Source organism: Lycorma delicatula, chromosome 4, assembly GCF_047948215.1.
Source record: "Lycorma delicatula isolate Av1 chromosome 4, ASM4794821v1, whole genome shotgun sequence".
NCBI classification, from domain to species: domain Eukaryota; kingdom Metazoa; phylum Arthropoda; class Insecta; order Hemiptera; family Fulgoridae; genus Lycorma; species Lycorma delicatula.
The window spans coordinates 116,120,822-116,144,831 of NC_134458.1; the positions used below are offsets into that span (position 1 = coordinate 116,120,822).

At 28.6% G+C, this 24,010-nt stretch overlaps 2 protein-coding genes across 3 annotated transcripts in view; one reads left to right on the forward strand and one right to left on the reverse strand.

Annotated features, from left to right (window-relative positions):
• LOC142323791 (troponin C, isoallergen Bla g 6.0301) overlaps positions 1 to 12,842 on the reverse strand; it is a 34,448-nt gene extending 21,606 nt beyond the window's left edge. Inside the window, exons 1-2 of one of the 2 annotated variants that reach the window (XM_075364006.1) lie at positions 12,633 to 12,842; positions 7,986 to 8,012 (exon numbers count right to left, since the gene is read on the reverse strand). In XM_075364006.1, coding sequence (XP_075220121.1) covers positions 7,986 to 8,012; positions 12,633 to 12,635 — 30 coding nt within the window. In that variant the 5' untranslated portion in view covers positions 12,636 to 12,842. The remainder of the gene's footprint in view (positions 1 to 7,985; positions 8,013 to 12,632) is intronic. The other variant, XM_075364007.1, reaches the window with a different exon arrangement.
• LOC142323790 (putative gustatory receptor 28b) overlaps positions 9,462 to 24,010 on the forward strand; it is a 70,047-nt gene continuing 55,498 nt past the window's right edge. Inside the window, exon 1 of the mRNA XM_075364003.1 lies at positions 9,462 to 9,745. The gene's annotated coding sequence lies outside the window, so the exon portion shown is untranslated. The remainder of the gene's footprint in view (positions 9,746 to 24,010) is intronic.

Here is a 24,010-nt window from a genome sequence, read left to right on the forward strand (position 1 = left end):
CTGTTTTTAAATTGTCATTTAAACTTAAATTTTAAACAATTTTCTGTAAACAGTTTTCAGCATTTTCTTGTTTTCCAACTTTTCCACAAGTCACGATTAAGTAGCCCTGACTCAGGTTATTCACACGTTCTTTTTAAAAAGTTTAAATATTGCATTATTTTTCTATTTTAGAGAGGATGACTGATGAAGAAATGTTTGAGATCATAGTGCCAAGATAGCCCAAGTCTTATAAGTGCAGTCATTCACCCTGTATTAATTGTTTATCATATTTTACAGGTCCAAAAGCAGTGTATTCAGAAGATTATAATAAATAATTTTTTAAAAAGAGTTTCTTGTCATTAATTATGACAGCTTTTAGTCAAAATAATTTGCACTGCCAATATTTATTTGACAAATGGTTAACCAACAGATTACTGTGAAAACATAAATTATCTACTAAATGTCAAAGAGTAAAAAAAAACGTTAATAAAGATATTAAGTACCAAGGTATTTTAAATACCTTATTTACTGATAACAGTTAGCTGGATGTAATATGAGATTGATATATAATTATTAACTTCTATATAACAGTTTGAGGGGGAGAGGGAGATTTTAGTTTGAGGGAGAGAGGGTGATCATGATCTCTTATCATTCGCTGTCCTGCTGCATTCAGGTCGCTATCTGCAGTGTGATCGTTGCCAGCATAACGTCATTTCTCATCTCTCGACAAAAATCAAATGAAGTAAGTAGTGAAGACCAACTGGATACCATCCAAAATAAAATAAGAGATGTTTATTAAAAGCAGTCATAGAATTTTTATTACACACTTTATAGTATATACCACAGTTAACATTTTTGTTTCGTGTAATTGATACTGTTCATTTGAATCGGTCAGTGTTTTTAGTTATAACTATTTAGGAAACATTTGAAATAAATTGATAGATGGGGGGAAAATGTGTGACCTAGCTGGCCATAAGTCAATCGATCTACTCTTTTGTCAAACAAATTTCTCTTTTACGTCAAACAAATTTTACTCTTGTCATGTGACATGTGGTCCCATCTTGTTGAAACCACGAATCTCTCTCATTTAATTCTAGATTTACAATAAATTTTGTTAAAATTTCTTGGTAGAGATCTGCATTAAGAATGTTTTTAAAGAATATAGTGCTAGTTATTCTTCACCTGGAAATTTCACACCACATGCCGATTTTCTCTTGGTGTAAAGTTTGTAAATGGATGATATGAGAATTGTTGGGCTCCAATAGTGATCATTCTGACTATTAAAATAACTACTCAAATGAAACCAAGCCTCATCTGCAAAAAAATACATTATCTAACACTTTAATGCTTTCCCCTACAAACTGATTAAACCATTGACAGTAGTGGAGTCTAGCAGCATAATCAATCGGGTGTTATTCCTGTGATACATGAATTCGGTATGGCTTTAAGTTAAGTAGCTAGGTAGGTTTAAAGGCAATGTACAGAAATATTCCATTTTTTTTGCGCAAATCATCATTATCTTTTTTCTAAGTCATCTAATTGACTTTTAATGACAGTCATCTTACACAATCATTTTCAGGAGTTACACTGACAATATGTTTATTTTTAACACTCAATTAAGATTTAGTAAAATAAATATTATCTTTTAGTGTATTTATGTCTTTAATTATGGTTTTTAAATATTTAGCTAATTCGTTCTTAATTCCATCAAATGCTTCTTTAGATTTACTATGAAATTCATATTCTAAAGCCTTTTATTTTTTTCTGGTAAAATCATCCTCTAGTTCATTCTTTTCATTTATAATTCTCTCAATTATTTTTCCAGATTTACTCTGAAATTCATATTTTAAGACCTTTATTTTTCAATTATATTCATTCTTAAATTTTTTTCTTGTTTCATTTAGTTCATTATTTTCATTCTTAATTCCGTCATATTTATATTCTAAAGCCTTTATTTTAGTGGTAAAATCGTTCTTTTATTTTTGTCACTGTTTCATCATTAAGTACTAAAGGAGAGAAGAGATATTTTCAATCTCTTCCCTAAATTTATTAAAAATAAAACTATGATTTGAATTCATTTCTGAGGTTTGTCACAGTCTTTTATTATATAAGAAATTTTTTTCATATCCGAGCCTTTTGAAAATAATCTAGAGGTTCCAAACATAAATTATACAGATTGGAAGATCATCAAAATTTTGAGCATTATCTGTTTTATACAAGATTTGTTTGTTCTTTTAAATAACACTGAAGTTCCAATGGAGGAGGAATATCACAACTACTGTTATCACTACAGTGTTATCTTTCTTCATATAACACATCCAATGAGTTCCTGCAGAAAATATGCTATCCGAGTTAATAACATTCCAAATAAATATTTTATTATTGTTTCTGTAGTAGTTGGAACATTATTTATAACTATTTTTTCTTCATTCATATTTTTGTTAGTTTATTAGCATAAAACATTTCTTTAACACCTCTATCGATTTTCCAACTATCTTTTCATTTTCCAACTACTTTCTCTTGTTTCCCCTACTTTATATTCTAACTACTTCTTCTTGCTTTCTCTTATTTTATACTGTTTGTGTTGTTAGTATTTTGGATTTCTGTGGAGATACTGTGCAAGTACTTAAATAGTTGAAAACTGGTAGTTCACTTCAAAGGTCAGGCTAATATTTTACTTATCTGATATTATTAACAATGAATGTGCAGACGGTTTAAGTATCAATACTGAAATTGAACTTGTCATAAGTGGTTAATTTTTTTGAGGATTTTAATGGGCTGTGGTTTATTAAAATTACTTCATAAATTCTGTTTATTATAAGAGGACCCGTTTCTTAAAGTTTGTTTATTTTTTAAAGTGCGATTAAGTAAAAATTATATTTTACTAAAATAAATAATTTTTACTTATAAAAACATAAAAATTAATTTATATTTTTAATATAGCCCACCAGGCTGGTCTAGTGGTTAACTTGTCATCGCAATCAGTTATTTAACAGCTGATTTTCAAAGTTGAAAATTCTGAGGTTCAATCTGGGTAAATTTTTTTTGCTTTTATACAGATTTGAATACTAGACAGTGAATCCCGTGTACTTTGGTGGTTGGTGTTCAAATAACCAGATGTCTCAGGGATGGTCAATCTGAATCTGTAAGACTATATCTCATTTACATGTAATTACAAATCATCCTTATCTAATTGTGCTATGGGGGGGGGGGGTAGCTTAAATTCACCAGTTGAACAGATTGCAATGTACACATTAGGAAAATAAAAATATACTTAATATGTCTAATGAAAAATTTAAAAGTCATTGTCAATAGAAATGCCAAGACGAAGTTTTTACAAAACTTCATTTCTTTAAATAAGTAATAAACTTATCTGAATTATCATTGGATTAATTCAATATTACAAATCTACGTACACACATTTATAATAAGTAACTCATTGCTGTCATACATTCTACACACAGCATACCCTTGACATCAACTATGTTTTTTACCAATTTTTTTTTTTTGCTCTTATCAGTACTTACATCATAAATATATACATAAAACTTAATTCTAGACAAATTATAATATTTTATTATTAGATATATGTATTTATTAAATTATCTTGTGATTTTAAGATAAGTTAATAAGAATTTTATATGTGTATGTAAGAAGTGTTATTTTACCATATTAGTTTAATATTTTCAGCTACCCATACTAAAAATCTGCTTTCTGTTTTAAATAAATAAAAAAATTACATGGAAAAACATACATAAATTTATATTCAACATACTATTCTTAAAATAAAGAAAAAATGAAAGCAGTACCTTTTTTATTTTTTAGTTCAATAAAAAGTTAATTTTTTTTTTCAAGTAAAGAATTTTTTCATAAAATATGTAATGTTTAGCGGTTTTAAAAGAATTAGAAAACATCTTAACAATAATCTACAGTAATTTAACCTAACAGCTACAAAGAAAATGAAAAACAATGTAAAGTTTGAGGTTTAAAGGTACAAAATAACCAAAAGTATTTTTTTCTATTTATCTTAAAAGAGAAACATTCTTTGAAAAAGTAGTATTAAAAGACTAAAACTATTTAATAAAAAGAATATAAATTGTAAACAATTAAAAATAAATAATTAATGGATATTCTACTAAAAGAAAATCAAATAGAAAAGTTCAAAATCTTTCCAAAACTATTTGTAATAAAAATATGGAAATTTAGTTATAAATATTTAGAAGAGCATGTGGTAAAAAAGTAATTGTATAGGAACAAATAAATCAACTTTAGATTAACTAGAAATGATAATGTGTTCCTAATGAATAATCTTTTGTAATTTGAAAAAAGGAAATAATATATTACTTTCCTGTCATCACAGTCTAGAGCTATGCTGCAATAAGGGAGGATGGTAATTAATCAAAAAATGGGGTATGGGTTTTTTCGATTTCTCAACATTTTATGATCTAGGAACCCCAAAAAATGAAAAAGTAGGGGTTAATGTACGTACATATGTGTGTATGTACTAGTGTTGACGATTTTGAAGCTTAATAGCTTTTGAATGGATAAAATGATCTTGTACAGAAATTCATGTATTCATATATGGAGCAATTTTTTAGTAAAAATTTGAGAGTCAATGTCACCAGGGGAAAGATAGTTTCTTTGAGGTTAATTTTCTCAAACTTTTGCCAACATAATCCCACTTTATATTTAACTCAGTACATCCACATGCTTATTTTACCATTTAAATAAACATTTGCCCACAAATTCTTCCCTTTCTCCCAAAATTCAAAAAAGCTATTTTTTTTTTGTGCATATTTTTTTAACTGAATTTTTTTATGTCTTTGCATGTGGTCCCAAAAATACTTTGGGTACAATATTAGGGTTGGGGAATGGATCAAAGTTTAAAAATATCTATTTTTTGAATTTTTAAAACTTCCTTGAATCATTATTTTTCCACTATGTAAAAATAAATAACCAATGCCAGGAAAGTGTAACAACTTTGTTGTCAGCATTTTATTTATAATAAATGTATTTTTTTTTTATATTACCTGTTCTGTTGATACAGAAAAATTTAACTAAGCTAGAACAATCAGATTTTTCATACAGATTACTTTTTATTTTTATTTAATATTATGAATAGTAATTTAATGATTAGTAAGTCCTTAGTTTTTTTTTTTTTTTTTAATATTTCAAAATTGATTTTAGCAATCAAATTTGTTGTTAAAATTTCAAAAACCGACGTAGGAAATCGAAAAGTAATTTAAGCATAGAATTTAAAAAAAAAAAAAACATGTTTTTTTTAATGTATAAAAAAAATCCTTTACCTGTTTTGTGAAAAATATTCTTAAGTAGGTACAACAAAAAAACACATTAATGAATACAATATTTCAAAGAAATTGTTTTGGTAATAAATATTTAAATTTAACAGATTTTTAAAGAGAGTAGGCTGAAAGTAGTAAAATGAGGCAACTTTTTTGAGTGTAGTGCATGTGTGTATGTTATTGTTATTATTAATGTAGTGTGTTATTGAATTGATTGCAATTATTGTGTTATTTGTTTGTTATAGTGCATTAAGTACAAATAAATAAAATTTTACAAATAATTTTTTTTTTTATTAAATATCTTATTAATAGAAATTATTACACATAAATTAGACAACAAAAATTTGACACAACTATTCTCTAATTCATCAGAACTAATATAATTTTAGTTATTTTTATACGTGACAAAAAAATTATAATAGATTAAATTAGTTATAAACACAAAGTATTAATTTATTTCACTTACACAATTTGACGAATGAATTACAAATATATTTATTGGTGTATATAAAATTTTATGGTGATATGGTTGAAAAAAAATTATAACGAAAACAGAGCATATATATCTATTCAGGGTCATATCAATGAGGAGTGGGAATGAATAATTACAAAATTTTACAAAAGCCTGGGACATTATCGATGCGTGACACGATCACTTTTTGTCGAAACAGTTTTCCTTTTAAAAAAATAAAACGCTTAATTTTAGGAGGGTTGTCTGAAAAGTTTTGAGCCTCAACATGAAGATGGCAGCACTCGTCAACAAAAGTTAGGGAATGCGCGCATTCGTTGAAAGGTACTCACTAAAATTTCAGCCATTTTGGACGCTCAGTTGTTGTTTGATAATCGTTTGAGTATGTCATTGTGAGTGTTTTTATGAAAATGGAAAAAATCGAATATCGTACCGTGATTAAATACTTGGATTTGAAAGGCAATACGCCTACGCAAATTAAAACCGAGGTGGACGCTGTTTTCGGGGACTCTGTCCCATCATTTGCTACCGTGAAAAGATGGGCAGCTGAATTTAAACATAGTCGTACCAGCTTGGCTGATGATGAGCATTCGGGACGGCCAAAAACGCAACCACTACCGATATCATCGAAAAAGTTCACCAAATGCTACTAGACAACCGACAAATTAAGGTTATATAGATAGCAGAGGCTATGGACATATCGAAAGAACGTGTTTGTAATATATTAACTGAAGAATTGGATATGTGTAAGCTATCCGCGGATTGGGGGCCACGTTTGCTCACTTTGGACCAAAAAGCGCATTCGAATGAAAATTTCCAAGGCCCTGCTGGGGCAGTTTAAGCAAAACGAGTCAGATTTTTTGCGTCGATTCATAACTGCAGATGAAACATGGATCCATCATTACACTCCTGAGATAAAACAACAGTCAAAACAGTGGACTGTAAACAGTGAACCTGTTTCGAAAAAGACGAAGACTGTTCCATCGGCCGGGAACGTGACGGGGACTGCTTTTGGGAGTAACGGAATTTTGTTTATCGATTATCTTGAAAAAGATAAAACAATAACGGTATAGTATTACGCATCATTGCTTGACAAGCTGAAGGCAGAAATTAAAAAAACGACCACATTTGAAGAAGAAGAAGAAGAAAGTGTTTTTCCATCAGGACAATGAGCTCGAATTGCACTTTGAGTAGGTTGACCACTCACCGTATTCATCAGATCTGGCCCCAAGCGACTTTTTCTTGTTTCCTCACCTTAAAGTTTCGCTTGGAGGAAAGAGATTTTTATCGGACGAGGAGGTTATCCCATACGTAAACGCCTATTTTGCGGAGAAAGACGCCAGCTACTATTTGGAAGGGTTAAAGAGGTTAGAGCAATGCTGGTAAAAGTGTATCGTCTTGAAAGGAGACTTTGTTAAAAAATAAAACTATATTTGACAGAAAAAATACGTCTTTCTATGTTAGGTTCAAAACTTTTCAGACAACCTAGGTATGAAAAGATTTGTTTATTAAAAAATCTTAGGAATTATCATCGTAAGAATTTACAAATATTTTGCTTAAAACTGAAAATATTTTCAAAAAATGTAATAAATGCTCTAGTATTGTGTCAAGTAGTTTAAACACAGATAGGTAAAATTTCAACTAGAAATTCACAAAAAAATAAAACATTTGTACGAGTTGGCTTTACTGATTTTTATTAAATAAATTTTAAGTTATAGTGGGAAAATTTAATATTTCATTGAAAATAAAATTAAAATGGCCTAATATTATTTAGTAAAAATATAAAAACTATATATATTCGTTATAAAAAAGCGGGCATTAACAGCTATGGTCATAAGCCCGGGGGAGATTGGTAGCTTACGAAAGACGCTATTCCTAACGGGAGTTCGAACCCGAGATCTCCGCGGGAAATGCCGAGACGCTACCTATTTAACCACGAAGGTCGGCAATGAATTTTATTTTAAAAATGACTGTAATAAATTAGAAAATTAGTAATTTTTTTAACATTGTGATAATTGTTAAATAAATTAGAATAACATAAATTCATTTAAATGGATTAGACACAGATTATTACTCGTTGACAATATACACAAAAAAGTGACAGACACGAATTATTATTTTTGTTTTTTTTTTTATTACGATAGACAATAACAAACAAAAGAATTAATTATTCCACGTAGAATTTAGTTTGTAAATGAGTGAATATAAACATTAATTTATTTATTAATTTATACCTGATAGTCGTACTCATTTGGGTGAACCTATAAAAACAATTAACAAATTATTTATAAGTTTTAGAATAAGATTTAAAAAAAAATTAAACCTGAAAAAAGTAATACAAAAATAGTCTTAAGAACAAATAACTTGATCCAGAACAATTATTTAAGTCTTTCTCGATCAAATACATAGCGTAAAATATTAGGGAAAAAATATAATTTTTCCTAATATTAGGGAAATTTATGCTTATGCCAAACTTAAGTGATAAAATAAAAATACATGAAGTAAGTATACATAATATTAAATACAATATTGATAATATTCAATGTTAAAAATTTTGGGAATATTCGTACCTCATCCTCACCTACTTTTTTCCAGATAATGATAATAATAGTAATAATAATAATAATAATAATAATAATAATAATAATAATAATAATAATAATAATAATAATAATAATAATAATAATAATAATAATAATAATCAGTTTTACCAACTTATTTTTTTAACTTTAAAAATAATTATTTTTAAAGATCTTTTGAAAATTTATTTAAAAAATATTTATTTACTTTTTTAAAAGTTACTTTTCTAGAAAATGCTACGTTGTGAAATAAAAATATACAAAGTATCTTCTTAAAATAGGATAATGCCAGTAGCTTTATTTTGCGGAAAAATCTGTACCATGATATCGAAAAGAGGGTGTATTATTTTTTTTTTTTTTAGCAAGAAGGATAACCTGTTAATTATACGGCTATAAAGGTTATTACTGAAGCAGAAAATAACTAAAATTAATTGTTATAAATGTAAAATTGAGTTATGGGCTATTGAAATCAGTCAAATCCTAGGTGTGTCCGAAGAAATTTAAAATGATCAACGTCTGACCGGTTTAAAATGGGATCATTTTCGAAATCCACCTGTCGTAACGTACAGTCGTCGCCAAGTAACGGCGAGCTTGGATTGGCGATGATTACTACCCGACATAAAAACATGTTCCTCGCTCTTAGTAATCCCCCTTACCAAATAATTGTTTTATTTTTAAAAAATGAATGCAACAATTTTGAAATTAAATACAGTCGGCTAATTCTGTACTGTACATTGTAAAATGTAATAATGGATGACAAAATATTATCTATACGGTATATCTACACGGTAAATAACGGTCGATGGTTATTACTGTAATTGCTTACTGGAAAATGGATTATCTGTTTAACTCAGCAAGAACGCTCTCCTCGCTGTCATCACTATTTCCCATTGTAATTGTCACTATTATCACTAACACTACATAATGAGGTAATGAAAGATTCTGTCAGAGAATCTATTAACGATTCTTGGCTACAATATTTAACTTCGATTCTTTAACCTTTTCACAGTAAGGTTTCCGGTATTGGTCGCTCATCGAATTCATTTTATCTTCATACTATTTTTTGCACTTCTGACATCTTAAACGTTGTTTTGTGGCTCGCATTTGTCATTTCACCTCTGACCACACCATCTCAATTGGATTTAAATCAAGATAGTGAAGTGGAAGCCGCAGAGAACATGATGCCCACTTCTTTTCAATAATTCGTCAAATCGGTATCGTTTTGTGTTACTTTTGTTCAACTAAATTAGTTCATACAATTGTGGTTTAAGCATTTAAGACGAAAATGGAATATGATGTTTCTGTAGCCAGTCATATCTTGTTTCGTTCTGGATGACTACTGGAAGTTTTTCAGAAAGGGCATTACAATACGGAGCATTGGCAGTAAATACTGCAGACTCATGGAGGAAGATTAGGTAAATTTTTTTTTTTTAATATATAAATATTTTGTAAATGCATAAACTTATGAAATTTAATATTAAAAAATAAAAATTTTATTTGTAATAATTATTTTTAATAAGTAATATTTTAAATTTTTTTTTTTTTTTTTAAGAAAAATACAGCATAGGCTATCCGCCCAGTTACAGTTCATGAGAGATGAAATTTTACAGCGTGTAAAAATTGCTAAGCTTGACTGATAATTCGAATTCAGTACCTATAAGATGAAAAAAGCAGACACGCCACCAGTCTGCCTCAGAGGACGGCTAATTTAATTTCAAATGTATTTAAAATTTATATTTTATAAATATATAAAATATTCTTATTTTATAAAGAATACATAGTTGTTACATATTTGTCAAAATGAAAATATCTCATAAAAATAGAGTGAAAAATCATGTGATATAATAATACCATTTAAAATTAATTTTTGTACTTTTTATGTAGTCAATTTTTAATATTTAGCCAGAGGACGCGTAGCCATTGAATTTACTTCTACACGATAAGGTTTTTTTTTTCTTAGAAAAAACAAGAAAAATTTGATGACCTACGTGCTAGAGTGGTAGCGTTTCGCCTTTCATCCGAAGGTCCCGAAAGACTTTTAAGGAAAATATTTGATCCTGTAAAAGACTATATAGTTAAGATGTATAAATTCCGTCTCCACAAAGTGCTACCCTCGTCAGGAATAATGCATTATAGGAGATAGCCTTTTATAAGTTACATTTTAAGGATGATTGATAATAGAATTCCTAAGAAAATTCTCCTTTTTATCTAAAAAGGAAAAACTGAAAGCGGATATTTCGATACAGTTAAGAAAGATATAAACGAAGCGGGAATAGAAATTCCGAACTTACAAAATAGGGAATTAACAACAAAAATTAAAAGAAATCTCGGAAAGGGTGGTTTTCTACAAAGAAGAAGATAAAAACAAAAGTGAATAGTACGAGTAACATAAGAATTCAGGAAAAGGCTAGTGAAATATTTAAAAAGTATTGGAGCCAGAATGGAAGAAGAGGGACTTTGAGAAAAGGGTAAAACGTAATCCATAATTGTCAAAATGGGGAAGGAAATAAATAATGTTACTTACTAATTGAAGACAATAAATAAAATCAGTGTAGAATAAAATAATAGTTTTGAAGTTGTTAATATAAATAATAATTTAGAATAAGTTAAACGCGAGTGCAAAAAATTACAGTTTTTTTTTCGCTTTATGAATTATTTCACTAAAGAAGCATTCAAAGAACCTTGTAACTGTACGTGGGAATATGGAAATGGATTTTTATAGCGTATGAAAAAAACCAAGCCTGACCGACATTCGAACCCGGGATCCCTGGATGAAAGACAGAGACGTTACCACTCTGCCGCTGAAATCGGCAAATTATCCGATGCAGAGATAGCAATGATATATCTAATTAATTATAATTAAAATCTCATTAACCGGAGTAATGATATATTTTTAATATAAATCTTTTTACTTAATTTTAAGTAAATAAACTTAATTATCTTTTAGATCATTATGGAATTTATTCAAAATTTAAACGAAAGAATTATGCTTGTTTCTTGCAGGATAAAGTTATTACTCTGCCCTGCTTATTTTCAATATATCAAAATAATTCTGTTTTGTCTGGTTTGATACAAGAGAATTTTTCTACAGATGGATGAAAATTTATAATTAAAATTAAAATTGTCTATATGATTCACATTTACCAGTACCAAACAAAGATTAATAAAAATGGCTCTGTTAAAAGTACAGCAGAATCACGATAAGCTAGTTGTCGACATTCTTTGTTACTTTATCGTACCATTTAAATAAGATACGTGAATACAATTTACAGTTATTAAAAAAATTAATAATAAAAACTTATGAATTATAATTTTGTAATAAGAATTCAACATTCTTAATTAAATAATTGTGCCCTTAACTGTTAATTTTGTTTTATTTCATAGCAAAACGTATAATTCTAAATTGTTTAATTATTCATGGAAGATTTGATCGATTTTCGATACATGAAATCGATTTATTTTATTCTTACATTTTTGATAATAGCCTGTAATCAGATTTGTTAATTAAATTTCAATATATTACATTACTGTTTTGTTGGTAAAAGATACCGCTCGCTTCGGTAAAAAAAAAAAAAAAAAAAAAACTTATTGGTAGCCAATTAGAAAAGAAATTTATAGATGATAAAATTAAGTACTTTTTTTAAATGTTATTTTACAAGACTATTTCATATTTTAACGTGGAAATATTAATGCAATTTTAAAAAGAAAAAAAAATATATTTTTTTTTGCAGCGATGAATAAAACAACAGCCAACCTAATTTCACCCTATCATTTATAATAGTTTCATAAGCATCATTCTTAAAAAAATAAAATAAGATTTTTAAATTATTTTTTTCAATATATTTTACTTCATTTCTTTATATTATTGATAGAAATTTATTTATTAAATTGACCGAAGCAGTATTTATATAAATTGATAAAACTGACTATTATTATTTAATTCATAAATGAGAAAAAATGTCTTATTTGATGTACGATCATCCCATTGTTACTTCATTTAAAATATTTTTATGTTTGTTTAAAAATAACACAAAAAAAAATTGATTTACTACTTAATATACGATTTGTTTAAAATAAATTTATAATTTTTATTTTTGAAAAAATATATTATGCGTAGACATTTTGATTTACAATTTAAATAAATCGTAATAAATCTTAATTATAACAAAAAATCACATAGATAATATTAAAAAAATACTTTAAATAAAAACTTTTGAGTTATTTATAGTCAAATATATTTTATTTCATTTTAATAAATAAATATTAAAAAAATAATAATAAAATTAAATCAAAATTACATACCATGTTTTCTTTAGTCTTGTTATCTAGAAAAAAATATTAATTTTTTTTTAAAAAAATGAATAGGATGAAATAATTTGGAGCGATTAAGAAAGTGAATGTCTAACGTACGACTAAAGATTGTTTCAACTTATAAAAGTGGTAGCAGCGGCGGCGTTAAGATTTCTGGAGAGTCAAATATAAGTTAAAGTTTAATGCCCCCCTCCCGAAAGTATATGCAATAACAACAACAGCATATAAGAAGAGTAGAGAGGTTGTGCTATAGTCGATTCCAAAACTCCCCTCTCTACCCCCCCCCCCTCCATAAAACAACGCTAGTTGGACTCCGTTCTTGTTTTTTCCATTTGGAATGGTAGCTAAAACTATTACTATTATTGCCCTATACCCACAATACTATCTACTCAACTAACTGTATAACCCTGCACAATTAGCCTGTTTTTGTTTGTGTGCAGACGTCACTTTGTATTTAGTACACAACTCTTCTTTATGACACGAATAAAATATATTATACGATGTTTCCTTATAAAACATTAATAAAGAAAAAGGATGGAAATACTGTTTGTTTGCATCTACGACATGATTTAATGTTTGAGATTATTTAATTGTATTTTGTTACAAACTACATTTCAAAACGGTAATAATAAAAAGGGATCTGTAGCACTAATATAGTCAAGCCAAACCTAATAACGAAAATGAACTCTTATTTCGAACAAAGAAGGGGGAGTTGGAGTTATTTCATTTCTTACAATATTATTTTTAGCTTTAATTTATAGTAGTCTAGAATATAATAAGTTACCAGAATAAAATTTTACTTTATAACTTCCTGAAATAATATATTTGTTATCCTTTTAATTTTCAATCGGCTGAAATATCCGGTGTTCCCAAAGTCATTAAATCGGGTTTTTTCTTTCCTTCTTATATTTATGTAGCTCAGTTTGTTTGTTAATAGAAGACTCGCTGTATTTTTTAAAATTTGTTATAATTGTTATATTTTATAACAGATAAAACGTACCTAAACGTTTTGCTAACTGGAGTCAATAAACTAATAAATTACTTCTTCCTTTTGTATACGGTAGGGTCCTCCCTTTGTAGAAACCAACAGTAGTCACTCGTTTCGTCCTATCTATCTTGGAAAAAGATAGACTATCACTATCATATCATCCTCATTCATCCTCTGAAGTAATATCTGATGGTGATTCCCAGAGGATAAACAGGAAAAAAAAGAGAAAAATTTTCGAAACAATCCTCTTCAGAATCTGAAATCTCCTGCCAGAAAGCTGAAGCTGTCGGACTAGGTAAATAATCTCCTTGAGCGATTGATCTCATAGCCAATGGAACATTTGGGTACACATATTACTTTTATTTATTTAAAAAAAACTAATTGTTAAACATTTGTTAAAAGAAGTAACAACGTCATAATGATTTATTGGTTCTCATAAAACCATAAGTATAGCAAAATATATGCCATAGGTATAGCAAATGCTCCCTTTTCCCTTGTAGTCAACGAAAGAGCTTAACGTAACACCTAATACACGTTACATGCGCTGCCCATTCTTTATCTTGATCTTCCAGGATGGAATGATATTTGATCTATTATCAGAATAAACAAAAGCTTTTACTTATAGTGTAAGTAGTCATACACTCTTAGTCCTATCAGCCATTTTTTAATATAATGGGTAAGATAACAGATTGTTTCTGTTATGCGTCAAAATTGATATAATAGGGATCTTTAAACTTAGATAACTCAAAAACGCGACGTGATTCTTGATTAAATTTTATGTTTCAGCATAAAATATACTTTTTAAAAGAGCCATTAACGTACCTGTTCCGAAAATTGTGTAAACTAGTGTAATTGTCATTTAAAATCTGCTGAGAGATCCATTTGTGATAACCTAGAAAAATTGGGATTATGAAAAAAAAAATTAAAGCGAGCAGTTAATAGTTAGAAATATGTAAATTTATATGATAAAGAGAGAAATTGTCCAGTCTATTACGCGAAATAAACCGACGGTAAAAACTCCAAAAAAGGAAGTTATTTCGTACGATAAATTTTCAAATTTTACGTCTTTTAATTATTCTTTTTTTCTGAAATCTTTAAAATGAATCCCCAAAAAGTAAACTAAGAAAAAAAATTGTTTTCACTAAGGGAAGAATATCTTTTACTTGATATTATAAAATAATATTATAATTAATGTTACTGGAAATCGACTTAGTTTATTTTTTATCATTTGAAATTTTTTGCTTAAAAGCATCCTTACCGAGTAAGGATGCTAATAAGGATAATAGTTTAGTTAAAAAATCAATTTCTTTCCCCAGAAGAGGATAGCCGCTTGTAATTTAAAAAAAACCTTTCCTGGAATAGTTGTTTCAAGTTATTAAGTTAAAGAAATATCTAAAAGTAAAAATAATCTCTTATTTAAAATTCCTTTACGACTTAAATGAAAAATAACGTCATTTAATTGGGATTAACTGTTTTTCAATAAGTTTATGAAAAATTCTTGGAGGTGGTTAAAATTATGTGCAAGAGATTACGTCGTATTTTATATTTTTTTAAATTATAAAAATTTTTGATCGTTTTCTCCTTAATAAGTAAACGACATTTTTCTTTCTTTAATACGATAATTAAAGTTTCTTTCTCTAAGGTTAATGAAGTTAACTATACAGCCAATTCCTGCTGTGGAAAGAGGAAAGGTTTTATCTGGAATGCTGAATATAACATACATTTCGGTCAGTTTATTGATATGTAATAGTATATTCAGTTGAGTGAAGAAGGCACACCTCCTTTTTCCCAAGTAAACTTGGCATAAGATGATTATTGAGAAATTTTGCGCCATTTTCGAATGAGATTTAGCCAAGTTTTGTATCAGGTCATCTACTCGTCTCAATCAGGTTTCTGTCAGGCCACCTTAATGACGTTTTATGTAAAATTATTTATATCTACTTAAGTAATATAAACGAGTTCCGGAAACTATCTTCTCTAAGCTATTCCAACATGTTTCTTGTTTTGGCTAAATAACTGAAAAACATGTTCTATAATCTTTAACTTTTTATTAATGATTACCCTTATTCCTCCATTATAATTATTGACATTTGTACGATCATCCATTAATGTAAATCACTAGAAACTTTTAAAAACTTAATTCCCATTCCCTGGATTTTGCTACCATCTTGTTTTAAGTTCTTTATACAGAGTGATCCACGAAGAATGTAAAAGATTTTCAGGACGTGTTTTACTGGTGAAAATAAAGAAGAAAGTTCTTATAAAAATAGATTCGGAAAGGCTTGTTTAGCGAGTATCGGCTAGCAAAAACTTTCGACGTGAGTTCTGCACCTTTGTTAAAATTAAACCATACTGAAATTCTTGGGATCCAAATTAAGGGGTAAATTTAGTGGTTTTATATTGAAAATTTTGTTTCGTTTATTAAAATCTATCACATTTTTATGTTTCGTTTTTAATAAACTTCGAAATTCTTACATTTTCTTTTAGTTTCTGTGAACTTTAGTCATACCATTTTACTCAGAATCTAATTCTTTTTAAAATTTATTTGAAACTTTTAAGTGTTTATTACCCATTTAACAAAGTTATTTTAGGCCAAACATAAAATAATTGTTTTTCCACCCTAATATTTTATCTTTTACTTCAGATTTCTCGAAAACTATTAAAAATACAGTTCTGGGATATATTTTTTTCAATTTTTCAGGTCAGATTTCATGTAAAACTATTAAATTCACCCCTTTAATCTGCGTTCCAAACATTACAGCATGGCTTAATTGTACCGAAGACGCAAAAATCAGGGCGAAGTCTTTCGCCAGCCGACACTCGCTACGATCCTTACCAAACCTATGTTTATTCGATCTTTCTTCTCTATTTTCACTAATAGAACTTGTCCTAAATATTTGTTACATTCTTCATGAATCGCTATATAAATTTCTAAATATTTAACTCCCTTAATTTTTCTAAGATTATCATTTAAAAAACGGATTTATTTATTGTATATTCCATAACTGAACAAATCGTGATTTATAAAACAGTTAAATATTGTCATAAACGTTAAATTCATAAAAAAATTACTAATTTTATTTAGTTTTTTAATTACGGAAATGAAAACTTGTAGTAATGAAATATAAAGACGAAAAATCAAGTATAACATATTTAGAAAAAAGTTGTTGTAGTCAGAGAAGAGAGAAAGAATGTTACTTCCTCTTCTAAAACATAATAAAAAGTTGTAAAATGTTCTATTCCAAAAACATTTTCTACAGTTATTTTCCCTAGGAAGACCATTTATTATTAGTTTTAAGAGGTATAGGTTTATGCAGAAGGCAGCAGCAACTTGTGCAGAATATAGAAAATAAATTTTATTTTAAAAAATACATTTTATATTTAGGGTTTCATTTTATTTTTATAATCGTACCTAGAAGTAAACCGAAAAATCCAGTAATCTGTTACAATCAACGCGATGATTTATTATGAAACTTTTATTACATAAAATATTTATGCAAACTTTTAATTGTTAAAAAATTTGTCAACGATTGACTAAGTTCAATCGTTCAATCAGTGCATTAAATAATAATTAATTCGAATCAAAAAATGTAATACAGTTGTACAGGGACAGCTTTACTGTCTTTCTAAAAACAGCATGCGATAATGAACTCTTCCAGATATTACCACCCACACTCATATCCATGTATGTATACATAGACACAAGCACGCGAACACGAATAAATAAATCGTACAGGGTGTATCTTATTCTTGATGTCATTTATGCTGGCACCGTTTCATGGGCAACCATATAAATTTTATGATGTTTTTTACCCTCAAGTTATAAATTTAATGACAAATTATCAATTTTTTTTTTATTATGTATACATACGTAAGCATATACGCAAACATGCGCGCGCACATACACGGACATACACTATTATTTTTTTAAGAAAAATCTTCAAGCATTAAACTTTACCGTAGATGATTACTTATTGAAAATATTTCACATGTAGGAAGTGAAAAATTAATTTGAAAAAGAAATAGAAATTATGACGAAAATACATTTACTGTATTACGTCAATGTATCAGAACGAAGAAAAAAAATATACATTATGAAAGAAGAAAATGATAAAACTACGTAATTTCTGAGAAGATTTTTCTATATAAAAAAAAATTTATGAACTTCAATTTCGTTAATTTTTCTCCAAATCTTTAAGTTTCCAATGTTTAATCGTACGTTTGAGATAAAAATTTACCTTATTTCATGAAAAATGGTTGCACCAGTTTGGAGTTATAGTAAAGCAAACTTACTGATTGTAAATTAACCAGTTTTATAGGAAATGAAGTACAAATGAAAACTTCAGAAATTAATTTATTAATATTTATAATTTTCTACACGGGTTAGGTCATTGACCTGTTCCAACTCCATCTTTTACTCAGTCTGCCTTTATCACGTCTTCTTATAAAAGAATATAAACTAGAGATCGTTTCGGAATTCAGTCTTCTTCCATACGATTCAAGCGCTCTGTCCATTTACTTCTATATAAATCAATCCTTTCGTTAACAGAGAGAATATTCAAATCTATCTGAATATATTAATTTTTTATTCTCTCCAAACGACTCAATCTCTGTATGTTCTCAAAAAACCCATTTCGGCTCCTTGGATCCTACTCTAATCTCGACATTTCATCACCCAGGCTTCACTTTCATGAAGTAAAATTGACACTGCCGTTAATTTATAAACTTAACTAACTATTTATAAACTTAACTAACTAACTTTCAATTCTAGCCTTATTTCTGAGATTCTTCCGAATACTTCCACAAATTGTTCAAGATTTATTCAACTTGGTATCTTGTTAACTTGATGAAAAACAGTTATTTTTACTCCATTTTTTGTGAATCGGTTGCACTTCAGAGATTAGCCATTCCTGAGGTATCCTTGATTGCAATAAACACATGTTGATCAAATGAGGAAATTTATCTTTCAAAAGAATACCACCGTATTTAAATAACTCTTCATTAATTCGATCACTTCCACTCGCCTTCCTATTCTGAATTAATCTTGACGCTACATTTAATTCCTCCAAAGCGATTAAATCCACCGATGATTCATTATCACAATTCACATCACCCTATTCTACAATATCAACTTCATAACACTCATCACACCAAAGTTTAAAAAAATATTCAGCCAACCCTGTTCTAAGATCATTTCCAAATTCACACCATCTTTCTCCTTCTTATTCAATGTCTTCAATATTTTGTACGCGTAAGCCTGTCGACAATGTAAATCATGCTTCAAGGAGTGTATCAATGTCTCCCAGCTATTTCTATGAGCTGTTTGTTCAGCCCTTTTTGCAATATTTCTCTTCTGCTTATATAACTGCTAATCATATTCACGTTTAGTTTGCAAACATTTGTGATACGCTGTTTTCTTTTCTTCTATTACCATTACCAAGTTCTCATTCTAAACTCTCAGACCTTCCACCTTCACGCATTTGCTCATTACTTCCTCAGCAAATTTTCTAATGGCTGTCTTAATATTTGCCCGTTTCTATATGTTAGCAGTAGTAGTTGCTGACAAATATTTATTAGTTTGTTTTAGTACAGATATTTTACACTGTTCTCTTCCGAGATTAATCTTGTATACTAAGATTAATATACAACATCAGACGTCCTTCTAATTTCACAGCGCGATCTCTCTCTAGCGATTATTTATTAGTTACTTCAGTCTTTAAGCTTTACTTCATCTTTATACTTAATATTTGTATTTCAGATCCTCCTTCTATCGTATATACTACCCTCTATTTTTCAGTACCGAATTAAAAACATAATGTTTAATTGATTTTCATTAAATTTATTTTTTATCGTTTTTCATGATACGTTTTTCAAGAAAAATATTTTCGCAATATCCCTCATGATGTGATGTGTCCGGTGTTCCTCGAAATAGTGATTTTATATTATTACTAATACGGTAAGATTATTTTTAGTATTTTTTATTCTTTTCATAAATATTTAGGATCAAAAATTCTGTTTTGTACTTTATTTATTTTAATTTTCAATTTTTTAATTCAATTTCGTGTTTGTTTAGCTCAACTCGTTAAATTCATTTCAAGAAGGATGAAATATAATGTTCAAAGAATTACTAATTTGTCATGAATATAACAACAAATCAATATGACCACCACAAATCTTTTTTACCGATATTAATATTTTGAATTAGGATGTTAACAAAATTTTACAAGTTTGGTATTGAATTTTAAGTGGTTTAATTTACTTCCAAGATAAGATAATAAAGTATTTTGGAAATACATATTTATTTTCATTTTGCTCTTGGATCTTAACTTATTCTGTAGTGACCATCTTTTACTGTATATAACTTCTATATTTTTTATTTTTATATAATGAACCGGATTTCACAGCCTTTCTAAACGTTATTACGAATTTGATCGACACCCTTATGGTTTGTAAAATCATTTACTTAACTTTCGAATGTACTATTCGAATTTGTTAAAAAAAATAATCTGTGAGTGGATTAAATATCTTTTCTGAATCATTAAATACTAGATTTATCGTTCAATACAAGTAAATGTATGCAAGTTTTTGTATATGCTTAGGAATAGTTGCAATACATAAAACACTAAAAAATTTCCACATGAGATTAAAAAAATGTCATTATACAAGGAAAAACTTACATATTTCAAAATAACTATTCATATTTTGGGTGCAACATTTTAACAACTGGGACATTTGAACGACAATGATTGAAAATAAAGTGTACAGAGGGGGGAGATATTGTACGAAGCTGCTTTTCATCCAGTAGAGATTTATAAACAACTAACATAAGACGTTGCCTTAATGGAAGAGTCAAAAATAGAAGATCGCTTCTCATATTATACAGCAGACTGATGATGTTATATGCGTAAGCAGCCAACATAATGTGCGTGTTTTTGTAACGCTTTGGATATATTAAAGTTGTGTATGTCTTACTTATTGAAAAAAATAAACAAACGAACAAAAAGTAATAGACTGAAGTACTAATTATATATTTCCATATAACCAATCCTAACATAATGGTATACTATTCTTGGATCTCAGTTTAGTAAAGCAAACTCAAATTATTGATTCCATTAATGATTCCCATTCTAAGACATGAAATACTAAGCGAGGAGGAACTGGTATCCTGTATTGAAATGCACTAAATACCGCTTAATGGGATTCTCATTGAAGAGAAAAATTTTCCTTGGACTGGAATATTACAGAGAAAATATTGAGTAACGTAAATTAAACATCTGAAAAATATATTATTAATTAAACTTATTTGAAAATGGAATACTAATCCGAGTACAGAAAATGAAGATGTTAAAATTTAACCGAAACAAAAAATTAACAAAAAATTAACAGTATTTGAATGAAATGAATTTATTGCTAGAAGAATTCTGAACAATAGAAAAATTCAATTTGAAAATAAATAAAAATAAAGGTAATAAAAGAAAGAAGGATAAAACAAAAGGACTATGTAATAACATAAGGTAATAGTATATTTTTTTAAATTTTGTTAATAAATTATTAAAAGTACAAAAAATGGATAAGTAAAAAAGATATGGAAAGAAAATTTGAATAAACTAGAAGACCTTTTGTAAACAAAACAAAACGTTAGTACTAAAAGTTTATATAAACATTAAACCTCATTATCTTTTACTGGATTTAATGAAATGAGTTCTATTAGTAAATTAAATTAACTGTACGAAAAATAAAATAAAGCACGGAACGGAATCGCCAGTCTTAATTGACTGTGAAAGATTTAGTTAGTGCCAAAAACTTCGTTAACATTGTTTTCAGGGACATCGGATATAATGATGGAAATACATCACTTTAGTTCCATTATTTTATTTTTCTTATATATAGATCCAAGTTAAACGATAAAAAATAAGTTTATCAAAACTCAATTGAATGTTAATTATTTAAGAGTATACTTAGAAAGGTACAATGTTTTGTAATAAATAGTAGGTGGACGTTTTTCTAGACAAACATTAAAGATAAATATGGAGTAAATTGTTAAAAATGAAGTATCTTACGCGTAGCCGTTGAGAGAAATTGAAAAATTTACTAAGCATTTGGAACCGTTGGTATTAATACAATTGTATAAATTAAGTTTCCACTTACCAACAATTTAAAAGGTGTAAATCCTAGTACTTTACGAGCTGTTATTCCATCTTCAGGGATTTTCAAAAAGATGTTAATTTAAATTCAAATCAATAATCGTTTTTAAATTTTGAACATAACAGTTTAATTTAAAAACGATCATTGATTTGAATTTAAGTCAACATCTTTTAGAAAATCCCCGAAGATGGAATAACAGCTCCGAACATACTAGAATTTATACTTTTTAAATTGTTGGTAAGAGGAAACTTAATTTATACAAATGGGAAAATGTTTGGTAACATCTAAAGATGGAGAAGATATCAGATTGTGGTAGCGATATGAATTTTACTCTCTACTATATTTGTTCGTTATGCCAATCTAAGGAATAAAGGAACCGTTATCTTGAAATGGAAAATTTTTAACTACAAACTGTTACTGATAATTGTATCTCCTATATTCGGCAAATGAAAGACTAAACCTGAACTTAGCTTGCAATAATTTTTAATAAACCATCGTATAAAAATATGTAATATATACTAAACCGAAGATTCTTCATTTATAAATTATTGTATAAAGAACTTAACCCAACAGCTTACTCAAATAAATGTGAGTCCACACCGTTGAGGAAACACCGGTTTTTGTGGTCTTTTTGTGAATACGATATTTCCCGTTACATGAATCTCAACAAATGTTTTTATAGAATGCACAGATTGTATAAGTTAAAATATCGTCCTTATTTTGAGCTTCATCAAGTTTCAAAAGGCTCTGTCCAATATTTTGACGATGTCAAAAACCATGATACTACAACAGGGTATGAAGATAGCAACTTTTTTAAGGATTGCCAAAATATTGGATGAAACATCCTGAAACTTTAGAGTAAAAATAGCGGTTAATATTTTATCGTATACAAGTCGCGCATTTTACAAAAATGTCTTAACAAAAATACCTTGTCGAGGTTCTAGAAACCGGAGTTATTGTATAAAAAGGCTTCAAAAATCTTGTTTCCCCTGTTTTCCCCAAGAACGTTAACTCACGTTTATTGCTGTTTCAATAAGTTCTTTATAAACTAATGTAGAAAGGAACAAATTTTGGTTTGATACATATTGCATTTTTACGATGTTTATTGAGAAATTTCTTTTCGTCGTCGGAGGGGAAACCTTTCATAGGCACCGTGATAGTGTGGGACTCTCACTTGGGAAACCTACTCACTAAAACTGCACCTTTCCTACGCTACGACATGGGATATCGGGCACACCTTACGGTATTATCACAGCTCCCATATGTCTTTTGACCACAACGCCACTGTTGGCCCTACGTCTTGAACCCATTGGGGTCCTGCAGTTTTTTCTTTAAATTTAAATTCGACCTTGTGAGCGGGGACTTGACCCAAAGGAGACTTGAAAAAAATTATTCCCTCCGGTACTTCTACACGGCCTTCCCTTCCCGCAACAGGCATATTCCGTGGAGAATCTCAGCTTCCACCCGCCTTAAAACACTCGAGACCGGTAAGGAACTGAGTCAACTCGTACCACATTCCCCGTGTCTTTGGGACAGCCATACTAAAGGTCCGGAATCAGTCTGTAGGTTCACCTGCCTTTCATCGATTGAGCCCATCTTTCCTGCCATCTGCGGACAAGCGATGCCTCCGCATCCGCTTTACTCGCTCCGCTATCGAAAGATTATTACAGCTTATGTTCAGGTTAATTCATTCATTTTCATGAATATATTAACCAGAAAGTTTTTTTACAAAATTTCATAAAAATTGGAAAACGTTTTGCGCTGTAATTACATGACAAACCGACAAATAACGAAATATCGAGTTAAAATAGAACCTTGTTTTGGTTGGTCAAGAAAGTATAAATCAAGAAATTAGAAAGAAACATTAAAAATAATACGTAGAGTGTAGTATTACATGGTAACGAAATATGAAAAAAATTAAAAAAAAGAAAAGAATTTCAAACGAAGGCTTCTGAAATTCGATGTCTCAGAAGGAAATCTCATACTCTGATAGTCTGAAACGAAGAGAAAAAACGTTGTAAGAATCTTGTAAAATGACGAACTACATTGGTAGGCCACATATTAAGACATTAAGATTTGATTAAGAAAAACCTCCGGATGAAAGGTCGATCCGCTACCACTCCGCCACGGAGATTGGCAGATTATATAAAATTAAATTTAAAAAAAAATGATATATAAAATATATTGTTTTACATTTCATTTAAAAGAGTAGCATAAAACAGAAAGAATGAAAAAT